The sequence below is a fragment of the Bubalus bubalis genome, chromosome 8 (genome assembly GCF_019923935.1).
Source record: "Bubalus bubalis isolate 160015118507 breed Murrah chromosome 8, NDDB_SH_1, whole genome shotgun sequence".
Taxonomy (NCBI): Eukaryota; Metazoa; Chordata; class Mammalia; order Artiodactyla; family Bovidae; genus Bubalus; species Bubalus bubalis.
Window position 1 is genome coordinate 117,626,180 of NC_059164.1, and position 24,228 is coordinate 117,650,407.

Genomic DNA, 24,228 nt, shown 5'->3' on the forward strand with positions numbered 1-24,228 from the left:
TATTTTAGTTAATATTCACAACAGTTCTGAGGATGATATTATCACTGTTTTATAGATGAGAAAGATGAGGCTTAATGAAGTAATCTTATACAAGAACATAACCAATAAGCAGTGGGTTCAGGAATGTGACCTCAAAGGATTCACACATTTGGAAAATGAATAGGTAAAGACTTAAAATTAGCTGAAAACTTAAAATTATTAAAGTAGAAAGAGAGAAAAAGTACCCATAAACCTCAGGATTACCTAGGGCCTTGAAAAGCTCTTCTCGCACAGCAGAGGTGAATTTTCTGACCAGACACAGTGTGGTCATGATAGCAAAGAGCAGATTGTAGGATAGCACAATATAGAAATTTCCCAGCCAGTTAAACCTTCCAAAGTCTCCAAGCAGGTCAAATCTAGTGATTCCTGTTAAAATAAATAAAATAGCCCTTAGTAAATCAGGTACAATCTATTTATATAAATATATATTTACCAAGATAAAGTACAAATCAGATCAAATTCCATGGCCTTCCTCATTTCTGTTAGTGGGAATCCTCGGTTATCACAGACAGTCATGGTCCTGTGGCCAACCCCAGTCAGCCTAAGCAACTGTCCACGTGTCAGTCTCTGGCAGTGGTGAGCAACGAAGCTGAAACGGGTCACTCGCTCAGCATTTCCCTGCATCCACAAGAAACCCGCTGTGCTGCTCCTGTGTGGAAAGTGGGTGCAGCCCATTCCCCAAAACAGGAAATGAGGGTTGTGATGGAAGAGACACTGACAAACTCTCTCCTGCCCCAACCCTTGTCCCACCTCCCTACAGGGCCCTGCTCACATGTCACCTCCTCTAAGAGGCCACCTGTCTCCTCTACCCTCAACAGCTGACCTGCCAAGGTCCACCACCCTGATAATGTTTCTTCAAGGCACACACTATCTGAAATGTTTCTTTTCCTTTGTGGTTCATTTACTGCCTACTTCCTGCAGAATTATAAGAATAGAGACTCTTGTTTTTAGCCCTATGATCCCAGAACCCAGAGCAATGCCTTGCACATACTTAAAACTTACTACTTAACAAATAAACAAATAGAGTGGTTCCTTTCCAAGGGGAAGAAAACACACGTTACATATGTGAACTGGATGCTGCAGTCCTGTGGAATGAATGGCCACAGCTGAGATGCAGTGTACCTGCTGCGTACGCTAGAAACGCAGTGCAGTTGTATTCTATATGCATCACCACTTAAATTCACCTGTGACATGTAAAAAACAAGTCTTCTTTAAAAAAGTCTGACTAGTCATTGTATTCAACAAGTACATGCCCTCGGCTCAATACTTCTTGGAAAGAGTCTGCATATGGAAGGATTTTTCCGACTACTGACAGGTAAATAAATAAGTAAAACAGCGTTCAAATGGTCAGTCAAGTGAGAGGTGACGGGACTACTGATGTTCTTTAAGGAAGAAGCTGGAGAGCTCACCATGGCCATATAAAGTTTAACCACTAAGGACCTGTATATCCAAAATCACGCACCTCTCATTTTATGGGTGGCCTAAGAATTTCAAGAACAGCTTTGACTAAACTTAACGTCACCTCATCAGCTAACTTTCAAACTTAACTCTCATCCCCACTCAACGCAATCCCATCACCTCCTATCTGGACAGACTCTACGAAAGTAGCTCATGGAGATGACAGAAAAAGAGCAGGTATCAAAAAGCAGGTCTCGTGTAACCACATGTATCCAGGGCCAATGTATCTGAATCTGAGAGACAATAATCTACCAAAGTAGTTTAAGGAAATACAAGATTAATGGAAATGTACAATAACATGCTTTTTCAAAGAAGGTAGAAGGGACCCAGACCCTAGTAGCACGTATAGCATAGGTCACACCACAAGGTCATGGCAACGATTCGGCGGCAGTTTCTCTGAGTGAAGACTTACTAAGACTTTGTTAAAAGGAACATGTGTCTAATTATACATATTATTTTTCAAATGAAGTACTACTTAATTTAACCTAGGAAGTTAACTGTAAACAAGATGCAGTCCTCCCAAAAACACACTTCAGTGGGTTCATGGCCCGGGGATCCCAGATAAGCATCTTCGATCCTTAGAGCCCAAGACTCCTGAGCATCCGGTGAGGGACACACGTGCATGCGCACACACAACTGTGCGTATCAGGAAGCTCATTTAAAGAGGAGCTGACACATCACAGGGTAAAACCTTGCCCAGATGCTCTATACAAGTCTGATCTGGTCTCAAAAATTTTTGATCATACACTACCATTAGCAAAAATAAAATTAGAGTATATATACCCATTACATGTGTATTTTATTTGAAAACTATATACATACTACTCACTGACCTATATATTATTTTATACACAAAAGAAAGACTTAAAAAACTATAGCAATAAAAATAAATACAAGTTCTGATAGCTTCTCCACAGAGCCCAATGACTTACTTTGTGAATTTATGGGGAAACCAACTCCACTTTGGAAACTTCTGCTACATGCTAACTAGTAATTCAGAGTCACCCAGAACTTGCTGTGTGTCACGCGCCCCATGAGAGGGAAGCCAGGGGCAGTAAGTGAGAATTCACACAGTGAGACTGGAAGGCACGTTACGAACAATGGAAAGGTGCTTCCACTAGAGCTTCTCAGCTGGCTAGCCCTGGTGTCTGCAGAGGCAGGTCAAGACCCAGTGGGAAACATGAGGAGAAGAGCAACCCCTCTTGTTCGAGGCTCTGGCCACAGACACCTCAGGTTGGCCTCAGACAGAAACCCAGAAGCCTAGTGCTACTGTGGATGCACTGGGGCTTCAGACAAAACATCAGAGATTATAGGAGCGAGCTCCAGAAAACTATGTTGTTCAGAATTTAACATTTTAGAAATATAATATCAGCTAAGTACTACAAAGCTCTTCAACTCTGAAAATCTTCTAATAGACAAAAAGAAGTCTTAAATAAACACTTTTCTAAAATGTCTAAGAGGATTTTGTCACAGTAAAAATTGTAAAATGTACTTATTTCTTTTCCAGCTTACCACTGCATAAGTTTAGCATGTACAGCATGTTTTAACTCATATATACCATGAAATGATTATTAAGATCAGATCAGTGAACATTCATCACCTCAAACAGATACAAAATTTTAAAAGTTTCAAAACTTTTTTCCATATGATGAAAACTCCTAGGATTCGCTCCCTTAACAACTTTCCTATATAACACACAGCAAATAATTATATTTGTCATGTTGCACATCATGTCCCTACGATTTCTCTCATAACTGGACATGTGTACCTGTTGATGACCTTCATCCAATTCCCCCTCCTCTACCTCCTGCCTCTGGTAACCACAAATCTGATCTTTTTTCCTAAGAGTTTGCTTTTGAAGTATAATCAACCTAAAACACTATGTCAGTTCCTCTGACATGACACTGTGCTTTGGTATTTCTATACATTTCAAAATGACCACCATCTAGTTATTGACTATGTTCCCCACACTGTACATTTGAGATCCTGTGAATTTTGCAGACCTCATCTCCTGCACCTATTTTTCTCTCCCACTCACCACCCAGTCCCGGAAGCCACCTGTCTGCTCTCTGTGTCTGTGACTCTGATTCTGTTTGGCTGCTCATTTTTGTCTTCTAGAGTTCATATGTGAGTGAAATCACACAGTATCTGTCATTATCTGGCCTATTTTATCAAGCATAATGCCCTCTAGGTCTACCCATGTCACAAATGGCAACATGTCAGTCTTTTACGCCTGAGTCATATTCCTCTGTGTGTGTGTGTGTGTGTGTGTGTGTGCGCGCGCGCGTGCACACGCACACGTACATCTCTATCCATTCATCTGTTCATGGGTACTGAGGCTGCTTCCGAATCTTGGCTACTGTAAATAATGCTGCAATCAACACAGGGGTACATATTTACTTTCTAATTAGGGATTTCATTTTCTTCAGAAAACTACCCAGGAGTAAGACTGTTGGATCATATGGTAGCTCTATTTTTAGTTTTTTAGGGAACTTCCATACTGTTCTCCACAATGGCTGCACCAATCAATATTCCCATCAACAGAGCATGAGGGTTCCTTTCTCTCCACACCCTCTTCAGCGTTTATATATAAACTGTTTGATGATGGCCATTCTGGCCAGTGTGAGGTGATGCCTCAGTGTAATTCTGATGTGCATTTCTCTAATAATTAATGATGCTGGGCATCTTTTTATGTATCTTTTGGCCATCTGTATGTCTTCTTTGCAGAAATGTCTATTTAAATCTGCCCATTTTTGGACTGGGATGTTTGGTTTCTTGGCATTGATCCTTTGTAATATTTTGGATATTAACTCCTTATTGGATATATCATTTGCAAGTATCTTTTCCATTCAGTGGGCAGCCTTTTCATTTTGTTTAGTTTCCTTCATTGTGCAAAAGCTTTTTAGTTTGATGTAGTCCCATGTGCTTATTTTTGCTTTTGCACCCCTTGCCTGAGGAAACAGATCTCCCCAAAATACTGCTAAGACCAATGTTAGAGAGCATACTGCCTATGCTTTCCTCTAGAAGATTTATGACTTCAGGTCTAACATTTACATCTCTAACCTGTGATGTATTTATTTTTGTGCATGATGTGAGAACATGGTTCAGTCTCCTCTGCATGTAGCCGCCCAGTTTTTCACAACATCATTTACTGAAGAGGCTTTCTTTTCCTCATTGTATATTCTTGCCTCCTCTGTCACAGATTAATTGACCATAGGTGGATGGATTCGTTTCTGGGCTTCCTATTCTGCTCCATGGACATATATGTCTGTTTTTGTACCAGTACCATGCTGTTTTGATGGATGTAATATTGTGGTATAGTTTAAAATCAGGGCACACTGACCTCCAGTTTTAATCTTCTTTTTCAAAGCTGTTTTGGTACTTCAGTATCTTTTATATAGTTCCACACGAAGTTTAGAATTATTTGTTCTACTTCTGTGAAAAATGTCATCGGTATTTTGATTGTACTGAATCTGTAGATTATCTTAGGTAGTATGGTCATTTTAACAGTGTTAATTCTTCCAATCCATGAACATTGTATTTCCCTTCATCTGTTTTTGTTGCTTTCAATTTCTTTCATCAACGTCATAGTTTTCTGAGCATGGATCTTTAATCTCCTTATTTAGATATACTCTTAGGTATTTTGCTCTTTTTGATACAATGGTAAATGGGATTCTTTTTTAAATTAATTTTTCTGATAGTTTGTTTTTAGTGTGGAGATATGCAACAGATTTCTGTCTACTAATCTCTATATATTAATATTACATCCTGGAACTTTATGGAGTTCATTGATAAGCTCTAGTGGTTTTTTGGCAGTGTCTGTAGGATTCTATTAGTATATGTCACCTGAAAACAGTGGTAGTTTTACTTTTTCTCTAATTTAGGTTCCTTTTAGTTATTTTTTCTTGTCTCACTGCTGTGGCTAGGTTTTCCCCTAGTGTGTTGAATAAAAGTGGCAGGAATGGGCATCCTTATCTTGTTCCTGATCTTTAATGAAATGCTTTCAACTTTTCAACACTGAGTTTGATGTCAGTTGTGGGTTTATCATATATTGCCTTTATTATGTTGAGGTATGTTCCCTCTACCCAGTGTGTGCAGAGTTTTTATCATAAATGGATGCTGAATTTTGTCAAAAGATTTTTCTGTATCTACTGAGATAAGCAATATGATTTGCATACTTCAAGTTTCTTAATTTGATATATCACACTGATTTGCAGATATTTAACCATCCTTGCTTGCATCCCTGGAATAAATCCCACTTGATCATAGTGTGTGATCCTTTTAATGTACTGTTGAATTCACTTTGCTAAGATTTTGTTGAGGATTTTTGCACATGCTGACTCAAGTGATATTGGACAATAATTTTTTTGTGTGTGATATCTTTGTCTGATTTAATACCAGGGATGCCAGGGTGACAGTGTGCCTTCCTAAGCAATTGTTTGGACTGTTTGAAAAGGACAGGTGTTAAGTCTTCTCCAAATGTTTGTTAGAATTCACCTATGAAGCTGTCTAGTCCTGGACTTGTGTTTGTTGGAGTTTTCATTTCTATTTCATTACTAGTAACTACCTGTTCATATTTTCTATATCTTCCTGGTTCAGTCTTGGGAGACTGTACACTCCTAGGAATTTGTCCACTTCTTTTAGGCTGTCCATTTTATTGGGGCATACAGTTCTTCTTAGTAATCTCTTATGATCCTTTGTAGTTCTGTGGTGTAGGCTGTAATGTCTTCTTTATAATTTCTGCTATTTGGGCCCTCACATTTTTTCCGTAATCAGTCTGAGTAAAGGTTTATCAATTTTGTTTCTTTTCAAACACCAGCTCTCAATTTCATTGATTTCTATTTTCTTAAGTTTCGTTTTATTTATCTTTGCTCTGATTTTTCATGACTCTCTCCTTCTACTAATGTTGTGTTTTGTTTGCTCTCCTTTCTCTGTAAGATTCTTTATTTGAAAATTTTCTTGTTTCCTGAGGTAGGCCTGTATCACTATAAATGTCCCTCTTAGAATTGCTTTTCCTGAACCCCATAGATTTTGGCTCACTGTTTTCATTTGTCTATAGGTATTTTAAAATTTCTCCTTTGATTTCATCAGTGACCCATTGGTTGCTTAGGAACATGTTGCTTAGCCTCCCTATGTTTGTGCTCTGGGAAGTTTTTTGTTTGTTTTTTAATACACTTTCATTTTCTCTGCAAAGGTGATTCAGAGAATTTATCTTTTGGCTACACCACACAGCATGTGGGGTCTCAAGCAGGGATCAAAACTACGCCCCCTGCAGTGGAAGCATGGATTCTTAGCCACTGGACAAACCAGGGAAGTCTCAGGAATTTTTTAAAGATTGTAGCTGCTCTTTAGTTCCAAAGCATTGCTGTTAGAAAAGATGCTTAATATGATTTCAATTTTCATAAATTTACCAAGACTTGTTTTGAGGCTTAGCATGTGATCTATTCTGGAGACTGTTCCTTGGGCACTTGAAAAGAATGTGTATTCTGCTTTTGGATGGAATAGCCTATATAAGTATATATAAATACATACATATATATATATACACACACATATACATATATACACACACACATATATATATATACAGGAGGGAGGCCTGGCATGCTACAGTTCATGGGGTCACAAATAGATGGACACAACTGGGTGACTGAACTATAAAGTCCATTTGGACTAGTGTACTTTTTTTATTGATAATACCAACACTTAAGAAAAAACAGCAATACTTAAAAGTTTTAACAACTTATTGACCAGAGATGTATTAATATGTCTTTTGTTACCCAAATATTGATCGAAGTGTTTCACTATTCACTTATATAACAAATAGTCAGCCACAGGCACAAATTTCTGCAAAAATCCCCTGGGTGAATGACATGTTAATAAAGACTTGTACAAATGTAAAACACTTCAAAATCTCTATTTCTGAAAGACATAAAAGGGTACTAAGGCAGCAAATTTTAAAATACTACTAACCATAAGATAATTTTAATTATTTAATGTTATTTAACTGTCCTTGACATGGAACAACAGACTGGTTCAAAACTGGGACAGGAGTACGTCAAAGCTATATATTGTCACCTTGCTTATCTAACTTATATGCAGAGTACATCATGTGAAATGCCAGGGTGGATGAAGCACAAGCTGGAATCAAGACTGCCAGCAGAAATACCAATAGCTTCAGATATGCAGATGACACCACCCTTATGGCAGAAAGTGAAGAGGAACTCAAGAGCCTCTTGATGAAGGTGAAAGAGGAGAATGAAAAAGCTGGCTTAACACTCAACATTCAAAAAATGAAGATCATGGCATCTGGTCCCATCATTTCATGGCAAGTATATGGGGAAACAATGGAAACAGTGACAGACTTTGTTTTCTTGGGCTCCAAAATCACTGCAGATGGTGACTGCAGCCATGAAATTAAAAGATGCTTCCTCACTGGAAGCATATTAGAGCAGAGACATTACTTTGCCAACAAAGATCTGTCTATTAAAGCTATGGTTTTTTCTAGCAGTCATGTATGGATGTGAGAGTTGGACTATAAAGAAGGCTGAGCACCAAAGAATTGATGCTTTTGAATTGTGCTGGAGAAGACTCTTGGGAGTACCCTGGACTGCAAGAAGATCCAACCAGTCAATACTAAAGGAAATCAATCCTAAATATTCATTGGAAGGACTGTCACTGAAGCTGAAGCTCCAGTACTTCGGCTACCTGATGCGAAGGGTCGACTCATTGGAAAAGACCCTGTTGCTGGGAAAACTGAGGGCAGGAGAAGAAGGGGACAACAGAGGATCAGATGGTGGGTTAGCATCACCGACTCAATGGACATGAGTTTGAGCAAGCTCTGGTAGATGGTGAAGGACAGGGAAGCCTGGCATGCTGCAGTCCATGGGGTTGCAGAGACAGACACAACTGAGTGACTGAACAACAATAACTACAACTCTCCTAGTCAAACACTGAAAAGTTTATTTCCATTCAGAAGTTCATTTCTTTAAAAGATATACCAGGTAAGAAGCTCAGTTAGTAAGCAGCAGCTAAGCATATGGTTACATTATCTGAATTATCTGTCAATAAAATACTCTTCACAATAAACCACGAAATCAGCTCCCTGCACTAGGATTAAACTGAAAATGTCTTATGCATAGTTCCTTGAATAAAGATCTTTTTTTTATCCATACCTATAAAAGAACTAAGGACAAAACCTCACTTCAAGACAGAGCTGATTACTCCACCTGCAATATGAGTCAAGAGAATTTACGTGTGTTAGCCCACCTGAGTCAACTGTGACTTTTAGCAAGCATATTCATGTTCCTTAACTAGCAAGAAGTTGTGAGAGAATATATAAAGCTTGACACACCAAAAGGACCATTAAAGTAACTTTCTCAATAAATCATGTTTGCTGGCATATCATACAAATGGCTGCCATGAATATCCATGGCTTTAATGAAAGACTGCCAAAAAGAGCACATACATTTTGCTATAGAAAGCAAATTTATAAATTGAATGTTCTCTGATAAAATATTGGGATTAACACATTTTCCCCCTCTCTGGATTCCCATAATAGTTAGTATAAATTATTATCTCGACTAGATTTTTAAATTCCCTTCTCTAAAACCAGGCTTTTGATATAAAATTTACCTACACAGTATCAAAAATTAAATGTGACTTAAAGAATATAAATCCATAATTAATCATGAACATCATTAATTTCAGGACTAATGTAAATAACCTCACTGTAAATTGTTTTATTTATTCACATACACACAAAAATTCTAAAACTAACAAGAGGTCCCACTTTTTAGGGGTAATGGAAGACAATGTTGTTAAAGGAAAGACTTTAAATCTGACCAGTCTTACTCTGCAAACAAGTTTTCATTATAGTACATCAATTAGAAATATGTTCATTGACTTCAGAGTCCAGCCAAAGCTAAATAAAGGAGACAGTCTCTCACACTTTCATTAATCAAAAAACTGGACAAAATATGCAAACTTGTGGTATTCAAGACCCTGGACATATAGCAATGAGGGTCAATGATGCTAAGAGATGAGAAACAAGCAACGTGGTCCTCTGAATGCCATCAGTTCAGTTCAGTCGCTCAGTCGTGTCCGACTCTTTGCAACCCCATGAACTGCTGTCTGCCGTAGCTCCTACCTAAACAGGGCTTCCTGAATGCAGAGTGGAAAGGAAGAGGGACAGAATCCAGCCGCCTCACCAAGGTAAAGAGGCGCGGCTGGAGCTCGGGACAGCACAGCGGCTGGACAGCTGCACAGGGTGGGAACCTGGGAGGGAGACAGAGGACCTCGAGTATTCAGCTGGGAACTGACGAACACACTGGCTTGTGGAAAAACAACCAACCCAGAAATGCCACAGATGACAAAATGACTAGCAAGGACATAGTCTATTTTCTATTATTGCATTGTTTGTATATATCACAATTTGTTTTTCTATTCACCCACTGAAGGACATTTGAGTTGTTTACAGCTTCTGCCAAGTCGTTTCAGTCGTGTCTGACTCTGTGCGACCCCATGGACTGCAGCCTACCAGGCTTCTCCGTCCATGGGATTGTCCAGGCAAGAACGCTGGAGTGGGTTGCCATTTCCTTCTCCATTACAGCTTCTAGCTACTATTATAAATGAAGCTGCCATGGGCATTCACATCTAAGTCTCTGTATGAATTTAGACTTTCATTTCTCTTGGATAGTAACTGTTAATAGAAATGGAATGCCTGGGCGTATATTTCAGTTTTAAAGGAATGGCCTAACTGTTTCAAAGTGCTCATGCCATTTTTATGTCTGCATCACAAGTGCATGAAAACTCTGGTTCCTCTACATCTTTACCAATACTTGGTATAGTCAGTCAGTTTAAGGTCAGCCCTTCTAATAGGTGTGTAGTGAACTTAACTTGCATTTCCCAGATGACTAATGTGCTCATTTGTCATCTGTATGTTTTCTTTGATGAAATATTTATTCAGATCTTTGGCTCATTTTAAAAATTAGGGTGATTTTCATATTGTTGAGTTTTTTGTGCTATTTACATACTCTGGATAAAGGTTCTTTATCAAGATATGTGATTTGAAAATATTTCCCGCATTCAGTGGCTTGTCTTTGTCTTCTTTTGCCAATATTTTAGCAAGTACAGACGTTCTTCATTGGATGGAATCCGACTTACCAACCTTTCTTTTATGGATTGTGCTTTTGGTGTCATCTATGCTAAGTCTTGCTCTAACCAAGGTCACAAAGATTCTCTCTTGTGTTTTCTTCTAGAAGATTTATACCTAGGTCTGTGACCTATTTTGAGTAAATTTCTGTATATAGTATAAGGTATGAATTAAAGTTTATTTCTTGGCATTTGGTAACCAGTCACTGAAGCTTGAGAATTCTCTCCCACTCAGCTGCTCTTGGGAACCAGCTGTCCGTCTATGCGTGAGCGTGGGTCTCTTTCTGAACTCAGTTGTGTCCCACTGACGTCCTCGTCTCTACACCAGCACTACACCCTGCGGGTTAATGTGGGCTGATGATGAGACGCAAGATATGGCGCTGACAGATGAACCGCCCAGGTCGGTAGGTGCGCTATTGGAGAAGAGAGGAGAAATAACCTCAGGAAGAATGAAGAGGCAGAGCCAGAGCAAAAACAACGCCCAGCTGTGGACGTGACGGTGATGGGAGTGAAGTCCATGCTGTAAAGAGCAATATTGCACAGGAACCTGGAATGTCAGGTCCATGAGTCAAGGTAAATTGGAAGTGTTCAAACAGGAGAAGGCAAGAGTGAACATCAATATTTTAGGAATCAGTGAACTAAAATGGACTGGAATGGGCAAATACAACTCAGATGACCATTATATCTACTACTGTGGGCAACAATCCCTTAGAAGAAATGGAGTAGCCATCATGGTCAACAAAAGAGTCTGAAATGCAGTACTTGGATGCAATCTCAAAAACGACAGAATGATCTCTATTCGTTTCCAAGGCAAACCATTCAATATCACAGTAATCCAAGTCTATGCCCCAATGAGTAATGCTGAAGAAGCTGAAGTTGAATGGTTCTATGAAGACCTACAAGACCTTCTAAAAGTAACACCCAAAAAAGATGTCCTTTTCATTATAGGGGACTGGAATGCAAAAGTAGGAAGTCGAGAAACACCTGGAGTAACAGGCAAATTTGGCTTTGGAATACGGAATGAAGCAGGGCAAAGGTTAATAGAGTTTTGTCAAGAGAACACACTGCTCATGGCAAACACCCTCTTCCAACAACACAAGAGATGACTCTACACATGGACATCACCAGATGGGCAACACCAAAATCAGATTGACTATATTTTTTGCAGCCAAAGATGGAGAGGCTCTCTGCAGATCAGGAGAAGACCAGGAGCATGACTCAGATCATGAACTCCTTATTGTAAAATTCAGACTTAAATTGAAGAAAGTAGGGAAAACCACTAGACCATTCAGGTATGACCTAAGTCACATCCCTTATGATTATACAGTGGAAGTGACAGATAAATACACATACAACATGGGTTAATCTTAAATACAATGAGTTAAAGAAACAAAAATAGTTCATAGTAAGTGATTTTACTTACAAAAAACTCTAGGAAATGTGAACTACTTTTATTGTGACAGAAAGGTCAGTGGTTGCCTGGCGACACTGGGGTCGGGGAGTGGGGGACGGTATGAGGAGGAGCCACCCAGGGCCAGAAGGGAGCATCTGTGGGCGACAGACTTGCTCGCTGTCTTGACTGTCGTGACAGATTCACAGTCACGCACGTTAAGGCAAAACTTATCAAATTACACGCTTTAGATGAGTACAGTTTACAATATGTCATTTTCATTTATTTCAATAAAGCTGTTAAAATGTATTTAACAGGCTTCACACTATATACTCCATACCATGCATGGATATATTAGTGTATGGCTGTGCCAAATAGATTTAATTAGAAATTCTTTATTTCTGCACTTGCTGTTGTGGTATGAGTCACATTTTACAGTATTTTTGAGTTGCTATCATATTCCTAACCCCACACAGTACTGTAAGAGTTACAAGTAGGTATGTATGCCATTTATTCCCTTCATGGATGTCTCTGTACAGTTAAGTAAAATGGAAAACTGAAAAGCACATGAGTTCCTCGTTGCACACACATGACCTAAATGCTACATGCAGACACTGGGTACACCTGACCACAGCTTTCCTTAAGGAGACCAGTTTTGTGGAGCAAAACGTGAGCAGTCAGAATACAGTGTGATGAGTGACACGGCAGATAAGCAGAGGACTGAGAGAAGTATCCAGAGAAGGCGATGCCACCCCACTCCAGTACTCTCGCCTGGAAAATCCCATGGACGGAGAAGCCTGGTGGGCTGCAGTCCATGGGGTCCCTAGAAGTCGGACACGACTGAGCGACTTCACTTTCACTTTTCACTTTCATGCATTGGAGAAGGAAATGGCAACCCATTCCAGTGTTCTTGCCTGGAGAGTCCCAGGGTCGGGGGGGCCTGGTGGGCTGCTGTCTCTGGGGTCGCACAGAGTCGGACTGAAGCGACTTAGCAGCAGCAGCAGCAGAGAGAAGTATTATGGGAGTATGCAGGAGGGAGCTTAAAGGGGGAGAAATTCAAGGAAAACTTTATCTGTGGAGTTAATGGCTGAGATGACTCTCAAATGACATGTTAGGTTGTGCCAGCGAATAGGTGGTAATGAAATTATTCACCACAGACAAAGGAACACACTCAACGACATAATGGACAGAGCTGTATTTGATTCCTATCCCAACACATCTGAAGAGCACCCCTGCTGCAGCCTGAACCAGGGCTGCAAGCAGTGAAGCGGGACACACAGGTGGGGCTAGGTTTAAATGCCGTCCTGTGCACCGTGCAGAGGCTGGAAGTTAATCTAATGGCAGAGGTCTTGGAAGCACTGGGAGCAGGAACACAGTGCAGGAGAAAGAGGGGTGCTGAGCTATCCATCAGAGCATGAGTAAACGTTGGTGGGGGAGAGGGGTGGAGCATGTGCTCCCCAGTAAGATGAATCCAAACAGACCCAAACCAAGCCACATTATTATTAAAATGCCAAACATTAAAGAAAGACTCTTAAAAGCAGCAAGAGAAAGACAACTAATCACATTCAAGGGAGCCCACAGTCCAGCTGGCTTTTCAGTATGACCTTTACAGGCCGGAAGGGACTGGCACGATATAGTCAAAGTACTGAAGGGAAAAGACTTAAAACCGAGAATACTCTAACCAGCAAGATTATTAGAATTGAAGAAGAAATAATTTCCCAGATAAGCAAAAGCTAAGAAAGTTGGTTCATCACCACTAAACTGGCTTCACAAGGTACTTCATTACAGGGAAAAGAAAAAGCCATAACTAGAAACAAGAAAATTATAAAAGAAAAAAATCTCACCAGTAAAGGCAAACACAACGGTAATGGCTCAGCGGCCTGTAAAGCTAGTAGCATGCACGCAGCCACCTGACGCTCTGCGACCCCGGACTGCAGCCCACCAGACTCCTCTATGTATAGAATCTTCCAGGCAAGATACTAGAGCGGGTCGCCATTTCCTCCTCCCGGAGATCTCCCCAACCCAGGGGTCGAACCCACATTTCCTGCATCTCCTGCACTGGCAAGCAGATTCATTACCACTGAGCCACCTGGGAAGCTCCAGTAAAGCTAGCATAAAGGTTGAAAAACAAAAGTAGTGAAAAACATCCATATCTAAAACAATCGTCAAGTGACACGCAAAATAAAAAGATATAAAATGTGATGCCAAAGACATAAAGTGCGAGGAAGAAGAGGGTAAGATGCAGTGCTTTTTACAAACTGCTCAAATTGACGCAACCATCAACTTAAAATGGACTGCTCTATACAGAGGAGGTTGTTATGCATGAGTATCATAGCAGCCTCAAACATAAAAACAGTAAAAAGACACGAAAACTAAACAGAAGGAAATACAAATATAACATTAAATGAAGTCATCAAATCACAAGGGAGGGGAAGAAATGAAGAAACAAAGAACTACCCAAAAACCTTAAAACCAATTAACAAACTGGTAATAAATAAGTACCCATAAATAATTATTTTAAAACAGATAAATGAACTAAATGCTCTAATCAAAAGGCATACGGTGGCTAAAAGAAGAAGAATTACAAGACCCATTTATATGCTACTCACTAGAGACTTACTTCAGATCTAAAGGCACACACAGACTGAAAGAAAAGAGGTGGAAAACAGTATTTCATGCAAACAGAAATGAAAAGAAGGCTAGAGTAGCAAAACACTAATTCAAAATATACATGCACCTCGATGTTCACTGCAGCATTGTTCACAACAGCCAGGATATGGAAGTAACCTAAGTGTCCACTGACAGAGGAATGGATAAAGGACACGTAATACATACAATATATACATAGTTACATACATACAAAGGCAGTATCAGTCAGCCATTAAAAACCCTGAAATCTTGCCATTTGCAACACATGGATGGATCGAGAGGTATCATGAAACAAGCCAGACAGAGAAATACAAACACCATATGATCTTACTTATATGTGGAAACTAAAAAACAAACCAAAATGAAAACAGACTCACAGATACAGAGGACAAACAGGTTGAAGGGAGGCAAGTGGGAGGGTGGGTGAAAGAGGTAAGGGGGATAAGAGGTACAAACCTCCAGTTATTAAATAAATAAGCCACAGGGACTTAATATACAGCATGGAGAATATGGTCAGTAACACTGTAATAACTTTGTATGACAGATGCTCACCCTAAGCTTATCGTGGGGATCAATGCATAATGTACATAAGCATCAAATCACTGTGCTGATCATCTGAAGCTAATATTGTATGTCAGCTAGGCTAAAAAAAAATCAACAAATAAAAATTTAAGAAAAAAATTTACCCTTGGGATAAGATTACAAGTCAAGCCAGAGAACAAGTATTGGCCACCATCTCGATCTAACTGAAAAACATTTCTATCACTACCCCAGCCCTCTCCACTGCCCCCTCACCTCTGGCCACCACTAACCCACTCTCGTCTCTACGGATTTTCCTGTTCTGGACGCCCCATGCGAGAGGAGCCACAGACTATGTAGCCTTTTGTGCCTGGCTCATTTCACTCTGCACAGTGTATTCTAGGTTCAAACACATTGGAGTATGTGTCCAATGCTTCACTCCTTTTTCTCTTTTTAAAACAAGTGTAACACAAGGCTGAAGCAAGAATCTGATACACCTTTCACGCGTGACAGAGAATCTGACCTGTCTTTACAGAATGAGAAGACTTGGAGAGGTAGAGCAAAGCTGGAGAGAGGGTTGTGGGAACAATGTGAGCCAGTGTGGGCTTGGAGATGGGAAAGTGTGCTTGTAAATATCAAATCAATTTTAGTCATCACTGTTTATATGCTACAAATACATTTTGTCCTAATGTGAAGGCAATTTAACTTACTAGTCCAGATGAAGTAATGTATATGAATTTTAATACAAACTAAAGTTAAATGAAAGGGAACTATAATCATAGTCCAAGAACAAACCTAAAGTACTAATTTTAAAACAAGTGAACGTTTAAGATCTCCAATAGAGATCCACTCACTCTCTTCCTAGAGAAACTCTCCTGAGATGGGGGGGCCTCCAGAGTAGCTCTCAATGTCACGGCCTCATCTGAAAAACTAAACACTTCCCTGGTGCTTTTAGGGCTTCCCAGGTGGCTCAGTTGTAAGGAATCTGCTTGCAATGCAGGAGATGTGGGTTTAATCCCTGGGTTGGGAAGACCCTTTGGAGAAGGAAAGAGCAACCCAGTCCAGTATTCTTGCCTGGAGAACCCCACGGACAGAGGAGCCCACTCGGCTACAGTCCACGGGGTCGCAAAGAGTCAGACACACAAGTGAATGACTAACACTAGTGCTTTTTGCTTTGGCCGCACTTCTTACTCTACTCTCCTCAGAGAAAAGAACATGTGTTTAAAACCCAGCTCATGAGCAGTCCTTCACAACGACATATTAAACTAAAATCATACACTCAACTCTCTGCTTTGATTACTTGATAAACAAATCTGATTCTTTTCACTTTTCTTTTATTAAAGGAAATGGAAAGGCAGAGTGAATGTGAGAAAAATTTTTTTCTCTGGTTGTGCTATGTGACATGTGGGATCTTAGTTCCCTGCCCAGGGATCAAACCCATGCCCCCTGAATGGAAGTGCAGAGTCTTCACCACTGGACCCCCGGGGAAGCCCCGATGTGAGAGAGAGTAACAAGATGAAAGCAGGCAGTGCTAGGTGTTGGTACAAGACGTGGAGGTTTCTAACGCAACTCCCAACTCTCTGGTTTGGTGTACGGTATAGAAAGTACCTGAGGACTAAAAGGGAAGGACAAGGGAGGGGAGAAAGAGCAGGAGGGAGTAAGGGCAGGAGGGAAGGAGCGGGGAGGACAGACGCACACACACGCACGAATGGGTCCTACTGTGGGAACGGCCTACGTGAGGAGCTGCGGGACGCCACATGGAGGACAGGGCTGCTGCGGCTGCTGCCCCAGCTCAGGGAGGGCGGTGGGGGCAAGTGCGTGGGTGAGGCTGACGAGCAATGAGAGACAGTCGAAGGACGGCCGGAGAAGGAGAAGGAGAAAAAGTGAGCTTTTCTCGGGACGGTAAAGGCCGTGTAGCGTCGCCGTTACTCTGAGCAGAAAACAGTCGGTGGAGGGGTACAAAGATGCAGAGCAATAAAACTTTTAACTTGGAGAAACAAAACCACACTCCAAGGAAGCATCAGCAGCAGCAGCAGCAGCCACCACCTCCACCAATGCCTGCAGATGGGCAGCAAGCCAGCAGCCAGAATGAAGGCTTGACTATTGACCTGAAGAATTTTAGGAAACCAGGAGAGAAGACCTTCACCCAGCGTAGCCGGCTCTTTGTGGGCAATCTTCCTCCTGACATCACTGAGGAGGAAATGAGGAAACTGTTTGAGAAATATGGGAAGGCAGGCGAAGTCTTCATTCATAAGGACAAGGGCTTCGGCTTTATCCGCTTGGAAACACGAACCCTAGCGGAGATTGCCAAAGTAGAACTGGACAACATGCCACTCCGTGGAAAGCAGCCGCGTGTGCGCTTTGCCTGCCACGGTGCATCCCTTACAGTCCGAAACCTTCCTCAGTATGTGTGCAATGAACTGCTGGAGGAGGCCTTTTCTGTGTTCGGCCAGGTGGAGAGGGCTGTAGTCATTGTGGATGATCGAGGCAGGCCCTCAGGAAAAGGCATTGTTGAATTCTCAGGGAAGCCAGCTGCTCGGAAAGCTCTGGACAGATGCAGTGAAGGCTCCTTCCTGCTAACCACATTTCCTCGACCTGTGACTGTGGAGCCCGTGGACCAGTTAGATGATGAGGAGGGACTCCCAGAGAAGCTGGTTATGAAGAATCAGCAATTTCACAAAGAGCGAGAGCAGCCACCCAGATTGGCACAGCCTGGCTCCTTTGAGTATGAGTCTGCCATGCGCTGGAAGGCACTTATTGAGATGGAAAAGCAGCACCAGGACCAAGTGGACCAAAACATCAAGGAAGCTCGTGAGAAGCTGGAGATGGAGACGGAGGCTGCTCGCCATGAGCACCAGGTCATGCTAATGAGGCAGGATTTGATGAGACGTCAAGAAGAACTTCGGAGGATGGAAGAGCTGCACGATCAAGAAGTGCAAAAACGAAAGCAGCTGGAGCTCAGGCAGGAGGAGGAGCGCAGGCGCCGTGAGGAAGAGATGCGGCGGCAACAAGAAGAAATGATGCGACGACAGCAGGAAGGATTCAAGGGAACCTTCCCTGATGCGAGAGAGCAAGAGATACGGATGGGTCAAATGGCTATGGGAGGTGCTATGGGCATAAACAACAGAGGTGCCATGCCCCCTGCTCCTGTGCCAGCTGGTACCCCAGCTCCTCCAGGACCAGCCACTATGATGCCAGATGGAACCTTGGGATTGACCCCACCAACAACTGAACGCTTTGGCCAAGCTGCTACAATGGAAGGAATTGGGGCAACTGGTGGAACCCCTCCTGCATTCAACCGTGCAGCTCCTGGAGCTGAATTTGCTCCAAACAAACGTCGCCGATACTAATAAAATTGCAGTGTCTAGTTTCCCAAAACCCTTAAAAGAAGGACCCTTTTTGGACTTAGCCGAATTCTACTCTGGAAAAGTGTTAGGGATTCCTCCCAATAGTTTAGGTCTTCCCTGCCTGTAGTACTCTAGGGAGTATGTTGGAGGCAAGGGTAAGGGAGGGGTGATATTTCACAAATCAGTTCTATGTGGTATATCCTTTCACTAATCAATTCTGTGTGGTGCATTCCTAAAATCTCATGTGATTGTTGAGAGCCTGCGAGGGCCAGGGAGCCATGGCAAAATGGATCCAGTTAGAGCCCCCATTAATCTTAATCATTCCACTCTTTGTCCACCCTGTTCTATTTGCTTTCTTGTTCTTATACCCCCCCGCCACCCCAGTCGGTAAAGAATCTGCCTGCAATGCTGGAGACCTGGGTTCGATTCCTGGGTTGGGAAGATCCCCTGGAGAAGGAAATGGCAACCCACTCCAGTATTCTTGCCTGGAGAATCCCATAGACAGAGGAGCCTGGCAGGCTCCAGTCCATGGGGTCGCAAGAGTCGGACATGACTTAGTGCACTGTCTCACCCCAGAGATCCTGCCACATATACCACAAAAACCAAACATCCCCCAATGACCTTGGCCCCACTGTTCCAATCACTCCCAGGTGGGAATTCAGGCACATGTCCACAGAGGTCACAGACAACATACATACGGTTCTGTTATGTCCCATATATTACCCTTTCATGTCCCAAGGAAGACATTTTCTCTTAGAGATTTTCATTTAGTGTATCTTTAAAAAATCTTGTGTTAAACTTGCCTCCATCTTTTTCTTGGGTAAGGACAACCCAGAAATGGCCCTTTTGTGTCTGTGATGTTGCCATTCACAGCTTTCTTGATAGGCCTAGTACAATCATGAGAACAGGGTTGCTGTATGCTGAATGTCAGACGGTAGCTCTTAGCTTTGCCTATCTTAGGTAGTTATGCTGTGCATTTTTTATTGGTGTACCATGTTTGATTTGTCCCTAATACCTTTGAAGTTTTTCTGAGAAATGAATAATGCAACATGAACTTATTAAAATACATTTTAAGCCTTTTAAAAAAAAAAAAAAGAAAAAGAAAAAGTGAGTGGTGCCCAGAAATGAAGAGAGAGGAGATCTGAGAAGAGGGCTTACAAAGCGCAAGTGCGGCAGAACAATTAAGACAACAGCAAAACCCACACGACTGGGCGACTCGGAGGCCAGAGGTGATCTGAGCAGGAAGAGGTGAGTATTCTGGTTTGAAATTCATTTTCAGCTGACTGAATTCTGGTACAAGAAATGAGTTTGAAACCTCTTCTAACTCCTACTGGGTGGACACTGAAGTTAGGGAGTCACACAAAGTAATACCCAGGAGAGAGTTTTCAATTTTCTACACAGTGCTGTGTCTGTGTGTGTGTACCCAGAAAAAGATTTTAAATAACTATACACATTAAACTGGTTCTTGGAAACTCTGAAGAAGGGACTGGGATTAAAAGTGGTGGTCATAAGGAATGCAAGCCTGAGATCTAATTTTTAATATCCTTTGTATGTAGAATTTGCTCATGTACATACTTATTAAAAACTAATTTTAAAATAGAACTTCCTACAAAGGAGGAGATAGCCTGTTCCTCGGTCTCAGAGTTGGCCATGCACACGTGTGCTCTTAAGTATTCTCAGCCAGGGTGGGAGGGTCTTGGTTCTCAGTGCAAACTATAACCTTACTGTGATTTACATTTAAAAAACTACATCTTATATCTTCCAACTGAATAATCCTAACTGAAATTATCTTCATATGAAAAAATATTTTATATCAAATTAAAATTCAAGGGATTTGAATGTATGTCAACAGCCGGCTAAATTCTTTAGAATGTGTGGCCAATACAACCTTCTCTCAGGCAGGAGGGACTCTGAAATAAGAGCAGCATCAGAAGGACGCGACATGTGGACCCTGGGAACGGGAATGCTGAGGGGTGAGCAGTGGTGACTCTCTGAATTCTTTCAGACATTTGACACAGAATGCTCTCTCTTTACTATTAAAAATCCTAACTAGATATACAAATTTATTGTTCAGTTATAAGACCATTAGTAATCAATCAAAAGTTAGTCACACCACTCATTTATTACTCTCTTCGATATAACAGAATATAATGAAGTCACATACAATTTTTTGCTAAGAAATTTTCAATACAGGGCTTAAGAGTTACTTTTACATGAAAGTCATAATTAGGAATATATATCATGATTTATACTTTTGAGTTCTCATTTGTCATGTCTAAGGATCATTTCTTTCTGATTCACACTGGAGAGGGAAAGCTTGGGGTAAAGATTAGTAGTACATTCACAAAACCCAAATAAAGACCTCTCCCTCGAAGGACCAGTGTCTAAACATGCTCCCTCCATCAAGGAACAAAAGAGAATAATCCACTTCATCTCCTGCGAGATGATGAGCTAGAGGGGACCCAGATGAGAAATACATGGAAATACCATAAAACAGATTCCAGCTGACTTGGAAGAATAAGTCGGGGTTTTTTGTTTTAATAGAGTAAGCATCCATATAAATTTAAATATAAAAATATATATCTGCACTTGGGCCTTGAATAACTTAAAATTTACAGAAAAAATTCTGAGATGAAACCATAACTATAAAAATAATTTCATAATAGAAATTAGTAACAGTATTTCAAAGTCTATTGGTTGTATCTGAGAAAACTTTTCCTGTTAAGAGATTTCAAATAAAGAATAAGGTAAAAACTGTCAATCCCTCAGTTGTTTCTTGATTAAGAATAACAAAGAACATGTCCGCAATCTCACAAAATGTATTCTCAAATTCACGGCTGCCTTTAAAACATTTTATTATAGAAAATCTGGACATCTATAGGTAATTTACTAGATTTGAGCCTCTTCTATTTTCACTTTGTTAGTCAACCATCTCCTCTAATCATCTTGAGAGTTCATTATATCAAAGAGTAAACTGATTACTAAAAATTATGGACATCATAGCCTCAAAAACGTTGGATTCTTTAAAAACTGCACACTACATATAGGCAACAAAACAACACTTTAGAAATCATATCCCCTAGTATGGCATCACTTTTAAAAGGTTTTAAAGAGTTCGAATAAAAAATCTCAAGCACAGATCCTTCATGTTTCCCATGGACAAAATGCTATTCTTTCTATTAATTTCATTTGGCTAAGAATACATGGCCAAAATGCTCCTCGCAACCTAATGCTTTGTGGTTAAGTGATATGCTTCTAAAATCTACTCAGTGGCAATTTTTAAAACTAGTACAAAATCTTCTCTATTTAAAGCAGGAAGCTCTTTCAGAGGCCTTCTGTGACAGGCCTGCCACCTCACGCCAGGCACCCCGCTCCAAAGCGGCACGTACACTTACGGCACAGCAGCAGCTGGCAAATCACACTGTTTAAAAATACTTTCATTTTTGAAGTAAAAACATCATCAAATGAATTATTTATACAGGATTCAAAATATTTCTAATTTACAGTTAAAGTTATCATTACTAAAAATGATTAAAATAAGAGAAAAACTGCACTTATACAGGTAAATGATAATTTTCCTTGTTCCTTGGTTTCTTATTTAACTGAGAATGCGGGTTGAATTCACAGAAGCGAATGAGAGCACCCTAAGGTCAGGACTCCCTTGTGAGAGGCAATGAGAAAGAGCGAAAACTTTCACAGCTTGGAATTCGGTTGTTAAATACATCCTCTATTCTAGTCTTACAAGCTTTTCAGCTAGTAAATCAAAATCCCGTTATACACTAGGATAATATTCATGACAATTCTCTATATTTTATCTTCTTAAAATCAAAGACTCAATTCTAAAGGGTTAATAGAGGAATGACAAAGTAACTCTCTAGTTTGCATTTCCCATAATACTAAAATAAAGCTTTTTCTTTTAGTCTAGAAATGTGCTTTTTTAATACTGTGAAAAGCCTCTATGAATCTGTTTAACGTATTTATTTCTTTTCATCTATTCAGTGCCACTGGGCATAACGTGTAGCGCAGTGTGTGTTGATATTTTGCAAAGCACCACATGACTCACTGTACCTAACACACGCCATTAATCCTGTTTGGACAGCTGGGCCAGGCGTTTGTTAGCTGCATTTTAATTGTCCCATCTTTCTTCTTCTTCTTTTTATTTATCTCTATGGCAAACTACTCAGGAATTTAATGTGTTGATCTTCAAAAAGCACATTTTGCCATTAATTTGTTTTCTTTGTATTAAAATGGTACTCAGCATGTAATTTTCTTCCATAAAATCAGTATATGTTACTATTAACAATTAATCTTAAATAACAGTGCGCAGTGAATTTCTTACGTGATAAAATGGTAGGTTGGCCACATGACAGAAACTGTTGGGACTTCCATAACACAAATGACAACAGCTACAAATCAACTTACAAAAATGTATTTTTTGGCATTTTCAAGATGAGCACACCATAAGCAATAACAAGTCCTATAACGCAACACAAAGGAAATAAGACCTCTTAAGTAAATGAGCTTTGTGTTAGTCTGTGGAAAGGCAGTCCCTTTTACACTTACACTTGGATTTCACTTTTTACTAAAATATGGAATTCTCTGTAAGAATTATGAAGATCGCTATGACGCTTATACTTTCTCGGCACAGCCTGCATCCCTGAGAGCTATGAGTTTTGAATAAATAATGGAGGCAACATAAGAGCTAAAAGAAAAGCAATTCAAAGTTACTTGCAATTTTTGTCATTAGTTAGTTGTTAAGGTGAATAATGGGATTTTAAAAAATAATTTGTGAACGCTCAAGTCAAAATCTGAGACTAGAAAATGGAACAGAACTGCCTAGTGGAAACTTTTGTCTGAAACAATATTTAGCCAATAACTGAGAATACAGTCTGCTACAGTGTTTTACAAAAGATAAGAACATCAAATGAAGATTTATGCAACTGCTTCAATGACAAAGTGGGAATGTTTTACTTTTAAAAGATGACCAAAATATCCTTGTACATTGAAAAATTAAGAAAACTATATGAATGGCAGGCAAGTAAAAACTAAGGAGCTAAAGTACACCCTTTAAGTCAGTGTGGGTATGTCAGTGCCCTCAAAGCTCTCACTGCTTTCAAGACTATGCCCTGGACATAAAAGCAGCTTAAAGTACGTTTTACAGATTATCAATTTTTTAAACCACATACTAAATTATACGTTTTTAAAAACATTTCATGTAGGAAAAAATTAGTTTAATATTTTCTAGACATTAAACATTGTTTTATTTAAAACAAAAACAAAAACTTCACAGTTCCTCACTAGAGGACTCAAAAGCTTAACCAGTCAGTGAAAAAAAATAAAGACTACTGTTTGGAAAGGAATATTTCTAAGCATTTGAAAAAATCAATGACCTTTATTTGATAAAAGTGCTTGTTTTGGTACAGCCCTATATACAAATAAATTATAGAAGTAAAGGTATAAAATAACGTGGGAAGAAATAACATATTTCAAAGAGTGATCTTTTGGGAAAAGTTTAGAAGTTTAGGAAGTTTAGAAAAGACACTTGAAAAGATACAGACTTTACGTGAAAAGTTCTCAGTTAAACTTACCCAGTGTTCTTGACATCACAGGCAGTGCGGAGCTCAAAACCAAGATTGACACACAATTCCCAATGATCTGTTATGAGAAATCAGG

The 24,228-nt window shown here is 40.2% G+C and overlaps 2 protein-coding genes across 8 annotated transcripts in view; one reads left to right on the forward strand and one right to left on the reverse strand.

Moving 5' to 3' along the window:
* The window catches only part of LMBR1 (limb development membrane protein 1), a 133,316-nt gene that overhangs the window by 5,119 nt on the left and 103,969 nt on the right, over positions 1–24,228 (reverse strand). For 6 of the 7 annotated variants that reach the window (XM_044947116.2, XM_006061405.4, XM_044947115.2 and 3 more), the window contains 2 exons: positions 24,144–24,210; positions 244–405 (listed from right to left, as the gene is read on the reverse strand). In XM_044947116.2, the coding sequence (XP_044803051.1) occupies positions 244–405; positions 24,144–24,210 (229 nt within the window). Of the gene's footprint in view, positions 1–243; positions 406–10,055; positions 11,064–24,143; positions 24,211–24,228 lie in introns of those variants that run through there. The other variant, XM_044947119.2, reaches the window with a different exon arrangement.
* Positions 17,158–18,701, forward strand: LOC102391888 (non-POU domain-containing octamer-binding protein-like). Its single transcript, XM_044947121.2, has one exon. It carries the CDS (start codon positions 17,173–17,175, stop codon positions 18,556–18,558), a length of 1,386 nt encoding a protein of 461 aa, XP_044803056.2. The 5' UTR covers positions 17,158–17,172; the 3' UTR covers positions 18,559–18,701.

Bases quoted from the DNA above. Each gene is read 5' to 3' on its own strand.
- LOC102391888 (XM_044947121.2), top strand. From the start codon at position 17,173: ATGCAGAGCAATAAAACTTTTAACTTGGAGAAACAAAACCACACTCCA.